The sequence below is a fragment of the Quercus robur genome, chromosome 2 (genome assembly GCF_932294415.1).
Source record: "Quercus robur chromosome 2, dhQueRobu3.1, whole genome shotgun sequence".
NCBI lineage: Eukaryota > Viridiplantae > Streptophyta > Magnoliopsida > Fagales > Fagaceae > Quercus > Quercus robur.
The window spans coordinates 1,491,853-1,506,579 of NC_065535.1; the positions used below are offsets into that span (position 1 = coordinate 1,491,853).

The window sequence follows — 14,727 nt, forward strand, 5'->3', positions numbered from 1 at the left end:
AAATTGTGTTACGTTCGAGATAGAAGTAAGTAATGAAGGAACCACACCCTTCCCAAAAATACTATGTTCTTATGAAGCTCAAAATGTCTCGGTCAGGGCAGGGATGGCAGAGACTCAAGATCCTTCTTACCCCCCTTTCAGCCAAAATCCGAAGCAGGGGCTCGTCGCGTCAAACTTTTGGCGCGACTGAGCTGGGGTCACCCATTATCAGTAACATGGCACCAGCGTGTTAGGAGTCAGGACTGACGCAGGGACAAAGTATCCCTGCTTCTTTCTCTCTTCCTTCACTGGTGCCTCCTTTTGCCTCTCTTTCTTCTTCTTTCCACCACCAAATCCATCCTGGTGCTTTTCCTTCTTCCTCTTCTTCTCCTCTCCCACCAAGGAAGGTCCTCCTCTTAATATGGATGCTAATGGAGCAGAGTTTGGAAAGACTTGGGAGCAGAGCTTAAAAAGATTTCTGGCCATTCGTTTGTTTGTTTTTTTTATTTTTTATTTTTTTTTATTTTAGTAACTCGTTTTCTATATAGACTTGTTTAAGCCCTTCTTTGTACACTGTAATACCCCTTTATATTAATAAAAATTATCATTGCTTTATTTCGCATGTTCTATCTCTTTTTTTTTTTTTGAATGGACATGTCGTAAATAGACGCGCTACTTTGCGACTTCTCTTTTATTCCTATACTTTGAACGATACTTAAGGCCAAAATCCCAGTTAATAAAAAGATCTTGCTCTGTGCTTATTGAAACTATCCGACTTAATAATACTGAATCGAACAAATGATACTTAGAGCTGAAATCCTTATTAAGAAGAAAAGGAAAAGATATTATGATGAGCTTATTAGGGCTGTCTGGCACAATACCGCCGACCTGAGAACACAATACTTAGGGCCGAAATCCCTTATCAAGAAAAAAGTCTCTATCATGAACTTACGAGTGCTGTTCGGCACAATAATACCAATTTGAACAAATGACACTTAGGGTCAAAACCCTTGCTAAGGAAAAGATATTATTATGAACTTAATAGAGTTGTTTGGCACAATAATGCCGACCTGAGAAAACAACACTTACCCCAAAATAGCCGAGATGACAGTTGAATGCTCGGTGCGGTGTAGGAGGTAATCATCCGAAGACATATAACCCAAAAATGAACAGCCCCTACAGATTGCTGAGTAATAAGGTATTTCACCATCTTCCGAATAACTTTCATAGTTTTAACCTCTTCTGATATTTGATCCGAGGATTGAGCAACTTAGAATTTTTATTAAGTAGCCGACCTTTCCATAGGTTTGAGTCCGAGGACCATGCAATACCTTGGTTCTATCCAAAACTTGATTTCTATAAGTAGTTGGTTTCCCCATAGGTTTGAGTCCGAGGACCATGCAATACCTTGGTTCTGTCCAAAACTTGATTTTGGTAAGTAGTTGGTTTCCCCATGGGTTTGAGTCCGAGGACCATGCAATACCTTGGTTCTGTCCAAAACTTGATTTTGATAAGTAGTTGGTTTCCCCATAGGTTTGAGTCCGAGGACCATGCAATACCTTGGTTCTGTCCAAAACTTGATTTTGGTAAGTAGTTGGTTTCCCCATAGGTTTGAGTTCGAGGACCATGCAATACCTTGGTTCTGTCCAAAACTTGATTTTGGTAAGTAGTTGGTTTCCCCATAGGTTTGAGTCCGAGGACCATGAAATACCTTGGTTCTATCCAAAACTTGATTTTGGTAAGTAGTTGGGGGAATTACCCCTTCGACTATGGCGTGGGACCTTGGTTTGAGGGGAATTAGCTCCTCGGCCAAGCCCTTAGAACCATTCGTGCTGCTGACGCTACGAAGCTCAGCCCCTAGTAAAGAAACATAGCCCCTAGTGGAACTTTACGCTAGAACACTACATCCGGCTGTTGGAAATGATGTGAAGGATTGTCTCAACCCACTATCTGTGCCAAAACACAAGCCTTTCCCACAGACGGCGCCAATTGTAGGGACGCGATTTGTGACGACCCATAGTAGTGTTGGGTTCTCACGTAAAAAGGCCCAAACAATATCATTTATAGAGCGTGGGTTTGAAAGGCTAGGCCTTAGTCACCAGACGGTGGGTTTTTCGTGGTGTTCGTACATAATTAAATCGTGATCGCCATAGGAGTCTTTCTCTTGGAGGCGGGCTGGGAGGCTCTGTTTTTTTGCCATTTTTCCCAGCCCATGCTCTGAATTGCTTACTTTTCCTTTTATACTAGCATGTGTTCCATATCCTTCGTCCACGTGTAGGATCGACTTTTTCAAGACTGATACTTGTCCCATCAGCCCGTATCCAGAGTGGTTAGGGGTGGTTGTAAAAGCTGGAGAGTATGGCTCTGTCAGGTGCAGAGTATTGAATGACAGTAAGGGCAGCTTTCCCTGGTCGTTATACTTTCCAGCGTATCCTTCTCTGTTGACCTAGATATTTTAGATTTTTTTTTTCACACTGTTCCTATACCGTTTTTGCCCTTCCTTCTAGTGAGACCTCGGACATGCCGAGGACTGAATCGTCCTCGGCTGTGTCCCAAGACTATTTTGTACTTGTATTACCGATCCTGGGCCATAACCTTCCTCGGCTCGGACCTTGGACCCCAATGAATAAATGGGCCAGGGCCACAAATTATTGGGCCCCACAATTCCTAAGACTAATGAATGTAATTTTATAAGGGTAAAATAATGGTTTTAAAAACCGAAACGGTCAAAGAATCAAAAATGGGTTTGGTTTTCGATTTTTACCAATTGATCGGTTGATTTGGTTTTTAAAATTATGAAGTAAAATACTATTTTGGTTCCTAAAATTTACAAAAAAATTGTTTTTCATACCTAAACTTTAAAAAGTTATTGTTCCATCTTAAACTTTATAAAGAGTTATTTTCAATAGTTTAAAGACAAAAACTAGGATGAAAAAATAACTTTTCCATTAATTTAAGAATTAAAAAAGATCTTTTTCTAAATTTGAATGACAAAAAAAAATATTTTCAATAGTTTAAGGGATGAAAAATCACAAACAACATATTTCAAATTATTCATAAGTCTAACATATATAATTCCACACCAAGATGCATTTCAGATTTGAATCCAAAATAAGAAAACTACCAAAAATATGTGCTTCCATAGTAAAAATAGGAATAAAATGTTTTTCCAAACCAAATTTATGGGTTGTGCTCCTTATTTAAATAAAAAATTACATAAAACTTGACTTTTATAAATTTGAGTTCCGTTAAAAAAAAATAAATAGGAGTAATAATTTTGTCATAACCCAAAAGAAAAAAAAAAATTGCACAGTACATTAAAAAAAGAAACATGGGTTTCAAAAAAAAAAAAAAAAAAAAAAAAAAAATGAAAGTTGAAACGCTGCGTTTAAAGAAAAAAGAAAAAGAAGGTAATAGAAACTGGAGAAAACGCACCGTTTATATCATCACCCAAAAGGACGTCATTTTGAGAATTGAGAGAGACCAGTCCACCAAAGCACACAGAGAGAGAGAGAGAGAGAGAGAGAGATGGAAGTAGTAGTACAGGGAGAGAGCTCGGATGTGAGCAGCAAATACACGCTGAATCCTTCACGTATATGTAACGAAGACATATTGTTGTGCGTAGACGTGGACGTTGAGTCTCTGGTGGAGATGAAGAGCACTGGCTCAAATGGCCGACCACTCACCAGATTGGACTCCATCAAGCAAGCTATCCTTATGTTCATCCACGCCAAGCTCTCCATCAATCCTGATCACCGCTTCGCCTTTGCCACTCTCTCCAAATCAGCTTCTTTGGTACTATTTTTCAAAATGCTTCAATTTTTTGAGATTTTTTGAATTGGATTGGATTTTTGCATGTTATCAATGATTTTAATAGGTACCCATATGGTGAATACATATTAGGATTCTCTAGAAATTGATATAGGGACATACCCAATTTCGGTGGACACTTTCTGCTCACCACTTTTTACATGGACCCACCACTCATAATCGACCATTTCGTGTTTTGTTCGTAGTATTGTCGAAAATTTATCCATAGATATTGACATTTATTCTATTGTATGTAACTATGTATTTCTTGATTCTTGGTTTGGCATGTTGCCATTGTTGAAAGCAAACAAGAACATAGGAAAGAGGAGGGTTTCGAGTTTTTGGATCTTAGAGCCTAGGCAATAGGAAATTGTGCACTCCAAGTTTTCCAGTGGTTATTGGTTTCCATATTTTTATAAGACCCAATTACCCAATGCTCTAGGCAACAATTTGGTGAGGATGAGCACCTCTTGCATTAGGGGTAGAGAAAATGCGAGTAGCGTTTTTTATATCTAGCTTTCATAAAAAAATCATGCGGGTCTTTCCTAATATATAAGTCTCTTAGACAGATTTTTTGCAGCTCCTGATAGGCTAGTTGGATGGTGATTTTGATACGATGAAAATGGAACAAAATATGGAAGTAGTTGATCACTTTTGTGAGTGATTGTCTGCCTCAGACTTATTGTTCTCTTTGTAAGGATTTGATGCATACAACGCGTAGATCTATTTAACACATCCATTAGGTTCACATCTTTTATAACCCAGCAGGTTAACTAAAGAAATGCTTTCTTATTAATGAGAATGGCAATACCAGTAGTCTATATTACACACACAGTTTAAGGCTGTAACTGGGTGCATGGATTTATAGAATTCAGATCTTAGACATCATCAAATTTCATTTTCCCCTGAGGTTGAAGGAAAAAGCTAGCTATGGCAACATTGTTTTAGTTTATTTTAATTTTTTATTATTTAATTTAGCCTTTTTCTATTGTACAACACATGCATTAGAAAGTGCCAGGCAAAGCATCATTAGTTTTTTTTTTGGAGAAACAAGCCAAAGGCTGCAACAGGGAACATTCAACCAGCAATACTACATCAGAGTAACAATGGAAAAGCACCTGAACAAACAAGTGCAAACCAAAACAAAAACTCAAAGAGCACAACTAGGTGCAGTTTTGCACCATACAATCTATTACAAAATATAACAAACAAACAAACAAACAACACAGCTAACTAGGACTAATCTACCAACAAGTAACAAAGAGCTAGCCAGAATTCTGCCTTCCAATCAAATCCTTAGGCATGAACACAAAATCAGAAATACCCCAACTGATGCATATTTTGGTGTTGATACCAGACCTAGGATATGGTCCTTTAGTTTCAATCCTTGCCTTCACCTGTTTCCTTATGAGACCAGCAATTTGATCCTCTGTTTTAACAGCTCCCAAATGCTTTATAGCATTTCTTTGTGCCCATATGTGGTATATATATGCACTAAAACCTAATCTGCAGCGGTCAGCATTTAAGCTTTTACCTTTCCAATTTGTTGCAGCACAATTGGTGAGATTTTGCCAGTCTTCATCAAGCCTATCTTGATAACACCAGTTCCTGATTTTCCTCCAAAGTCTTTTACAAAAGGGGCTCTTAAAAAAAAGGTGAACACTCTACTCTTAGAGCTTCCTCTGCATAACAAACATAAAGGATCACAGGTTATTCCCCAACTAGCAATCCTGTCATAGGCAGAGTCTGTCCCTAATAGCCAGCCAAGTGATGAAAGCATGCCTTGGGATGGCTTTGGTGAACCATGCAATCTTCCACCAACTAACAGTTGGTTTCTTTTTTCTAATTTGATCCCAAGCACTTGAGATAGAAAAAATTCCTGATTTTGAAGGAATCCATACAACTTTGTCACACTCACCAATATCAATCAAAGGCAATTTACTTAAAATTGATACAAGAACATCAGACCTTGTACTTCCCCAATTCCAAGCTTTGTATTAAAACACACTTGACAATTTAGCATTAATTGAACTAGTAGCATCATATACAACCCTATGCCCAAACTTTTGATAAAGAGGGCCATCAGGATGCCAATTGTCATGCCACATATATAATGCTAGATCCATCCTGTACCAGGAACTTTATAAAAAGCTTTGAGTTTTAAATTTTTTCTCCACCCTCAAGAACAACATTGAGGAGCTTTGACAATCCAAAAACTCTGGTCCTTAAGAAGAAGAATTTTGACCCAAGCAATCCACAAGGAGCCAGCATGGGTAAATAGAAGCCAAATAAACTTCATGATTGCCTAATCCATATGCTGCCTTAGGTTGGCATACCTCATTCCAGGCAACTTTAGCCTGTCCCATTCCTCTCAGTCCCTTTCCACAGGAAAGAAGACAATTTCTGTTCTAATTCTTTTATAGTACTCTTGGGTAGAATAAACACATTTGACCAGTAAGCATGCACACTGAATAAGACAGATTGTATAAGCTGAAGTCTGCCTGCTAAGCTAAGCATCTTGGATGACCAAGAATTAATTCTTGCAGTGATCTTAGTCAGCAATGGGAGGCAATCTTGGTGCTTGAGTTTACCAGAAATAAGAGGGACACCTAGGTACCTGACTAGCAAGTGGCCTTCCTTGACCTTAAGAATATTTAGGATCTGTTGCTTTAAATTTCCTTGTAGACCAGAAAAGAAAACTTCACTCTTAGAGAAATTAGCTGATTCCAGCGTGTTGATTGAATTCTGTTATATCTGCTTGAATAATTCCAAGTGAGTGCAAAAATCATAAGGTTATCAGCAAAGCACAAGTGGGTTAGTTGCAATTCTTTGCACTTAGGATGAAATTTAAAGATACTGAACTCCTGAACTTTACAGAGCAAGATTCTTGAGAAAATTTCCATCCCAAGTACAAATAGGTAACAGCATTGTTAGTTATACCACATTGTGCGTTTGGTGCATTAGATATGTTAAGATGAAACATGCAAATACCCCCCGGGTAATGAATAGTTATAACTGGTTTTGCCTGTGTAACCCAAAATTTATTCACAATTATTTATTTATTTATTAATGTATTAGATATGTTAAGATTGGAACATGCAAATACCCCCTGGTAATGAATAATTATAACTGGTTTTGCCCGTGTAACCAAAAATTTATTCGCAATTATTTATTTATTTATTAATTTAAGTATTTTTTATTAATTCAGAATTGTTTTGGTTCCTTTTTGCTATCATGTAGCTTAGGAAAGAATTTAGTAGTGAAGTTGAGTCCGCAGTTGCTGCAGTTATGGGACTCTCAGCTACTTCGTCTTGTGGTCCTGCTGATCTTACCAGTCTGTTTCAGATAGCATCTCATGAAGCCAAGAAATCCCGTGCTCAAAATCGAATTTTTAGGGTGGTAAGTAGTGTGGGAATCACTTTCTGTGTATCTGTTCATGTATTTGTTTGTTGCTTACTGATTATGATGATCTTGTCACGCCTATGAAACTTCTTTGATGCATGCTCTATCTATAAAATCTGACATGCATTATGATATTATGTTGTGTTTAGATTCTTATCTACTGCAGATCATCTGCAAAACCTCATCATCAATGGCCTATAAATCGAAAACTCTTTACCTTAGATGTTATTTACCTCCATGACAAGCCTGGACCTGACAATTGCCCCCAGGAGGTCTATGATGCACTTGTAGAGTCCCTTGAGCACGTCAGTGAATACGAGGGCTACATTCATGAGAGTGGGCAGGGGCTAGCACGTGTTCTCTACCGTCACATGTGTGTGCTGTTGTCACACCCTCAACAGCGTTGCCCACAAGAATATGTTGACATTCCCAAGTCTCTGACAAAGAAGTTGCCTTTATCAGAAACAATGCCTTGTGATGATAGTGTTCCTGTATCCAGCCAATGAGAATGTATAAAGTTAAATTAGAATCTAAGGGGTAGTGCAATCAGTTGGGGGCAACACCTCATGAAGCAGAGGTCGCTAATTCAAATCTCCTTTTACCCCCCTCCCCTTGGGGCCAAAACTTAACAAAAAAAAAATGTAAAAAAGTTAAATTAGTGGTCTTGTGTTCCTTCTTATCTTTTGGTTTTCTAAGTATGACTTTAGTTCTTTTTAAAAGAAGTTGATATGAACCTCTTTTTAAACGGGAACAAGGAAATTATTTGACCTTCCATCTATTTGTATAAAGTCTCTATGTTTTTTTCTTATGAAAAATATGATGCATTGTTAAATATGAATTTCGACATTGGTTATTTTTATTTTTGTCCATGTTTATTAAACATGCAAAGATCACGTATGGATTTATTTTTTCCAAAAGAAATTGTGATACATACTTGATCATGGATTGGGACTGTAATTATCGCCGATATGTAGTGATCATCTGCAAGTCCTATCCAAATACATGGATAATTGGGTTTTGAATATTTGGATGATTTGCAACATGTGAATGTATCATGTCTCATTTAGCACAACACTAAAGTACATTTTGACTCGGAATGTTTGGAATCTGGTCTTCCAAGCAAGCCTTTTTTGCTTGAAGGGCTGCTCTTTTTGTTTATGAAGTCTATGAACCATAAACCATATGCACTTTATCAGTAATACCTTAATGATTTCAAATGAAATTTACAAGGGGATTCGAGTCAGTTTGAGACAGAGAGACTCCAGTTGACTCATTGCCTCATTGGTACCTTGATTGCAGTGCCAATTTACATGTTAAGTGGGTAGACTTATGGATTATCTGATCAATCAATGAAACTGAAATTTCAAGATGATATATATGAAGTTATTCAAAAATCTGTTTTGGTGTGTGTTTCTTGAAAATGATAAAAGATATTAAATCATCCAATTGATCAATGGTTTGTGCCTGTAATACGGGACTATATAATTCTCTTTTTTTTTTTTTTTTTTTTTGATAAATGACTATATAACTCATTAGGTTATTAGGTTAAGTGTTGCTTTCGAGAGACTTTGCTATATCTAAATTTGAATATCTTTGAAGATACATAGCTGAACAAAAATTTTGGGATTAAGAGTTGTTCTCTACTTGTGAAAGGAATCAATCGACCATCATTTTCTGGTATAATTTGTTTGGGTCATATTAAAAAAGAACGAACATCTTCTTAAAGTCTCTACCGTTGTACTTTTGCCCAACTTATTTCTTCAACAAAATAAATCAATAAAAACAAGCTATACCAAACACCAAACGTATAATATATATCACATGCATACCAACTTGCATCAAACTATTTTTTATTCAATTGTTTTCCCTTTTGTTTATTTTTTGTCTGGATTTGATCCTTCAATCATCATGATGATATGTGTGTTTGTCAATCACAACATGAACAGGATCCACTCATTGGGAAATAAGACCTAAAATTAAACAAAAACTATCCAGAAAATTTGAGAAGTCAACTTAGACATATAAATCTAACCACCCAATATATTATTGATGATCCTCAAAAGGTCTTCAGATTTTAGGGTCAGGATCCATTTGACAAGGCTTATTGGCTTAAAGAGATCGACCAGCATGATGCATACAATGTTTGTCTCTTATCCACCAGTAGATACTAGCACACAATTATGAACCATGATTACGCTACAAGAATAGGATTAAATTTCTCATTATATTTATTCTTTACAAAGTTTGACCAACTGCTTGCATCTTTTCATAAATCTGTCTACTGTTTTGTTGATTCCAATTGCCATGGATCCATTCCCTTTCCCTGTAAAGTGCATCAAGTTGGTCAATGGTCAACAACTACCTTATATCTTTGTTCACATTTTGATAGGAATCAACATTTGTTTATTCCTCCATTTCTTGATCACCCACTCAAGCAACAAGTTAATATAATTTTGTTTAGCTTTTGGGTCAGACATTTCATTTTCAATAAATTTCGTGTGCCTTTGGATTAACTTTTTGCTAAAAATTAGCAAAATAATAATTATATTTAGAAAAGTGAGACTTTAAAAGTCTATAAATATGCTAATAAGCGTATAAGTTAAAGAGCTAATTCAAATTCACCTGAAAATAAAGTCATCATGTACGTGAAGAATCACAAGCGAAGTAACTAACAAATTGGTGTTTCAGGTTTTAACTATCATTCAACTCCAGACATAGTTCAACATGTGACATTATTTAGATGATTCATATATAAAAAATCAAGTCCATACTAACTTGCATATAGTAATTTTAATTTGATATCATATAATAGGATTAAATGCATGAAAAGGATATAAAAAATTACTGTCACAAACAGAAAAAGGTGTGCAAGTTTGTCAGTTTGAACATGGATTTGAGTTCCATGGGGTGTATCATGTATGTAAAAAGAAACAGCTTATAAAAAGAAAAAATACACATCATGTGTCCCTTCAAGTGAATCTTGGGGTGGCCTAAAATAACACCCAACAATTAAAAAATTGAGAATTATTGAATCTAAAGTGTGCTTTCTGACCTCCTGGGAGCCACTTGTACAGATATCTACCCCTTATAATCATTATTTTGCTATAACATGCGCATCCTGGGGTCCTTGGATTCATGATTAAGGAAACTGCTTCAGCTATCCTTGGACTATAAAAGTAAAGTGAAAAAATAGAACAAAAATAATATTAGTTGCAATGGGAATCTGCATATCAGTTGCATCAAAGGAGATTCATGATGCTGAAGATGGCCATGAAAATGTGATATTCTTCCAAGGAAATAATGTTTCTAATGGAGCTCTGGGTCTTGGTTCTCTTTACTCTAAGCAAGGGAGCAAAGGACTAAACCAAGATGCTGCCATTCTTTACCAGGTTTTGTACCATGGTTCTCTCAAATTGTATCTATGGTCCCTAGTTTTGCAGGTTGTGCTTAAATTAGAATTTAAGTTGGTCTTGATTCTCATGAGAAAAGTCAACTTCTCAATTTAGTTTCTCTTATGTTTCTTCCTAAGCAATTCAAAATCATTTATACTGTGGCAATGAAATCATTGTATGATATGCTTGTTCATTTAAAATTTTAAAGCTATCCAAAGGTGTACCATAAAATTTTCCTAGATAAAAAGTGGACCATACACCACTGGTGAAATCCAATTTACCATGGTATACAATCTTGGATTTTTAGGTAAAAACCAATGGCTTTAAAAAAACTACAATTTCAACTAACATGTAGTACTGTACTATTAGTCTTATCAGGTTCCCCGTTGAAACATAAATTCTTTTTTCTTTAATAAGGGCTATGGAGTGGAAGATGGAGCCTTCTGTGGAGTTTTTGATGGGCATGGGAAGAATGGTCACATAGTGAGCAAGATAGTGTGTAACCGCCTGCCTTCGCTCTTACTAAGCCAAAGGAATGCACTTGCAAAGACTTATACAGTAGCAAATGATAGTACTTTCCAAAACCATGTTGAGAGAATAGATGGGGAATTAAGACCAAGCAAGAATTTTCACATATGGAAAGAGGCTTGTATCAGTGCCTTCAAGTTGATGGACAAGGAGGTACAACTACAAAAGAAGTTGGACAGCTCTTGTAGTGGAACAACTGCTGTTGTAGTCATAAGACAGGTAAAAGACCAAGTAGTTATGAACGAATTACTTCTTATGAATTTTTCAATTTGTTTCTTAATTTTTTCTTTCTTTCTATAATTGGAAAATAAAACAGGATGAAGATCTTATTATAGCTAATCTAGGTGACTCCAGAGCTGTCTTGGGGACAATCACCAACAATGGAGTTACTGCTATCCAGTTAACCACTGACTTAAAGCCAGGCTTACCTTGTAAGACCTCATTTCCTTCCCGACATTATATGCGTTGAAAAATTGTATGGCTGGGGGTATATACTACAGAGTATTTTGCTATGGTACTTGTCACACCAAGGAGTTGATCCATACAAGTAATCAGACACAGACAATCTTTTTACAACTGTTAATGTGATCAGTTGTGATTAGAACAATATCATTTTCACATTGGCTTGTTATTGACACCACCGTTATTTGCACCAATGTCAACTACACAGTTGTGAATTTTTTTTTCCTTGTTATTTTCACTCACCTTACCATTGAGGACCTACTAATTTTAGATGACTTTTTCAGTGACTAATCAATTTTCATTTCTGACATAGGTGAAGCAGAAAGAATAAGGAACTGCAATGGCCGGGTGGCTGCATTAAGGCAAGAACCACATGTCCAACGAGTGTGGCTGCCCCACGATGACTCTCCAGGCCTAGCCATGTCACGAGCTATTGGAGACTTCATACTCAAAAACCATGGCATAATTGCCATCCCCAATATCTACTATCACTGTGTAACTTCCAATGACCAATTCATCATTCTTGCGACTGATGGGGTAAGTGCAAATTGAATGAAATTTTAATTTGTACATGTTCAAGTGTCAGATACCTTTTCATTCTCCTTCTCATTGTATTGCTAATTAGTACAATGCGTTTTATTTTCATCGTTTGTGCCTGAAAATGTAGGTCTGGGATGTGCTCAATAATGATCAAGTTGCATCGATTGTGTGGGCAGCAGATAGTGAACAGGCAGCAGCAAGAGCCGTGGTTGAGGCGGCTACTGCCACATGGAAAAAGAGATACCCTTGTGCAAAAGTAGATGACTGCACTGCGACTTGCCTCTTTTTACAAAAGAAGCAACATTTTATTGTGCCAGTGGAGACTTGAGCTAGCAGCATTTCTTCCTCTAGTTGAAAATGTGGCCGTTCCTGCCTTGCTTTGGCCTTGGCACAATCTTGAGTTATTTGGCGCATTTCTTTTTTATTATTTGGAAACCAAAAATCAGAGCAATTACTGGGAACAAAACTAGTTGAGTGGAAAAGGAATACACAACAATTGCTTTCAACTATATAACTATTTACTGGTGCATCTGTTTACTTGTTGAGTAGCAAGATAATTATTGCATCAAGAACAATTTAAAAGGCTCAGTGGGGGAAAAGCAATGAAAATATTCAGACAGATTCAGATTAGAGATTCCCTTTTCAATCCTAATCCAATAAGCTTACCATTTGACATTTAAAAAGATGAAAAAAAAAGTGCATGTAAATAGTCAAGAATATCTGGACATATCACAAAAAGAGGAAATGAACTGCATTCTTCACTTGAGATTCTATTGGAAATTTTCTTTTTAAACAAAATCCAATATCACACACAAATGGGTTGAACATTTAGTTCTGTTTATGGCATAAAAACCAAAAATATTTTTGCACCTCATCTGTGAATGAAACCTATAATACCAAACCATATAAGGTTCCTATAATTCAAAAATCAAGCTGCATCACCCTTCATATCTTCTCCAAGAAGGTCATCATCATAAGAGACAGATATTTGACTGATCATGTTGATTGTGCATTGAGATGTTAGCTTGGAACCATCTGAAAAATTGAGTTAGCATCCATAAATGAATTTTCAATTCCTGGTGAACCATCTTTTGCTTTCCTCCTCGTCTAATATTTGATTGCTTGAATTGCTTCTGCATAATGATTTTTATTTTTAAAAAGTCAGCACTTTATGTTACATTCACTTCAAAAAATCATCATGAATGATGTTATGATACAATAATTTTAAGTTCAGAAAGAACATAATGCTGCCAATGCAAGAAGAAGGCTGTGACATAAAGGAAGATTATTTACCAAATTATTTAGAGCCAAAGGACAAGTGGACAACAATTTTAAAATAAGCTGTGGACGGTAGAGTCAACACAGTACAGGTACACCGAAACATTTTTCATATTGATTTACCATTATTAAGCATAGCAACTTTATACAACAACCAAAGTAACTAATGGTCATAAATATTTTTATTATAATTTTTTTTAAATTAGGAAGTTATATATACGCAACCAATGGGATTTGAACCCAAAATCTCACACTCCACCCACTCTTGTCAAAGGAGGAAGTGCCATTGCTTTACAAATATAGGAATGAATGAATAAAGCAAACTTCTCTTCTCTTGGATTTTATTTTTTGGTGATCGGAGTAAACAAACCATTTGAGACAAACATGAAAGTATTCTGTCCCTTCAATCTTTTGACAGCTAGACTCCTAAGTTTCTTCAGTTTTAACAACCTGACTCCCTTTTCAGTATGCCTATGAAAAGAGTATGAATGTGATTGGGCATTTAAATAATCCAATAAAAAATAACAAGTAGTATTTATATAATTATGTATGAGATGTGGGCCAGTTTTGACTCCCACAGAGAGAGAGAGAGAGAGATATTATGAGCAAGAAACCTACCTCCAAGAGGAAGTGGCATCTCGAAATATGATCGAGTCAAAAGGGCACTTCAGTTTGCCTTTTCAGATTATTAGTTTATTAAACCAGGGCATCACCATTTGTGTCTTGAGCTCCGAACTGTCAACTTTACCTTTTCTATTTTATATGTTTTTTCCAGGGGGCATCAACAGAAACTATATCTGTTGCAACTTGCAGGCTATTAATTTTTTCTTTTCATCGAGAAACAATCTTTAATTGCTCCAAACATGATAGCATGGCCAAGAAGTCTTTTCCAAGATCTACGACTTTTTCAAACAAACACAGCATATAGATACATGAAACAGAAATGTAATACATATGTGCACATGAATTGGCACAACAACAACAGCAGCAACCAAGTATTGGTTCAGCCACATGTATATTAAATAAATGAAGTTCATTTACACACCTCAAACTCCTCCACTTTTTTCAGTATCTCTTTGTGGGCTTTTGGTTCTCATTGTTTTTGGAACTATCGCTTTTTTGTTAAGATTGTTGTATTATTACATAGGAGTTTTTGAAGCCAATATCAACCAAACCTTAATCTTAAAATTTTGTTGTTGTAGCTTATGGAATTTATTGGAGCCTGAAGCAATAAACGTCGACGATGACGAGGTTGAGTTTGGCTGATTCTGATTGGCTCTCTGTCTGCATGCGTGGAGGTTGGTTTTTCTCTCTTGGGGAAACCCATTCTATCTGA

General features: G+C 36.4%; 2 protein-coding genes across 2 annotated transcripts; both read left to right on the plus strand.

Moving 5' to 3' along the window:
* Window positions 1-3,440: 3,440 nt before the first annotated feature.
* On the plus strand, window positions 3,441-8,025 carry LOC126708732 (uncharacterized). Its single transcript, XM_050408645.1, has 3 exons — window positions 3,441-3,774; window positions 7,030-7,188; window positions 7,341-8,025. The coding sequence occupies exons 1-3, from the start codon at window positions 3,508-3,510 to the stop codon at window positions 7,695-7,697; spliced, it is 783 nt and encodes a 260-aa protein (XP_050264602.1). The 5' UTR covers window positions 3,441-3,507; the 3' UTR covers window positions 7,698-8,025.
* A 2,273-nt stretch (window positions 8,026-10,298) lies between these two features.
* Window positions 10,299-12,743, plus strand: LOC126708738 (probable protein phosphatase 2C 72). Its single transcript, XM_050408654.1, has 5 exons — window positions 10,299-10,580; window positions 11,001-11,330; window positions 11,428-11,542; window positions 11,887-12,110; window positions 12,241-12,743. Exons 1-5 carry the CDS (start codon window positions 10,407-10,409, stop codon window positions 12,439-12,441), a joined length of 1,044 nt encoding a protein of 347 aa, XP_050264611.1. The 5' UTR covers window positions 10,299-10,406; the 3' UTR covers window positions 12,442-12,743.
* The last annotated feature ends 1,984 nt before the right edge of the window (window positions 12,744-14,727 follow it).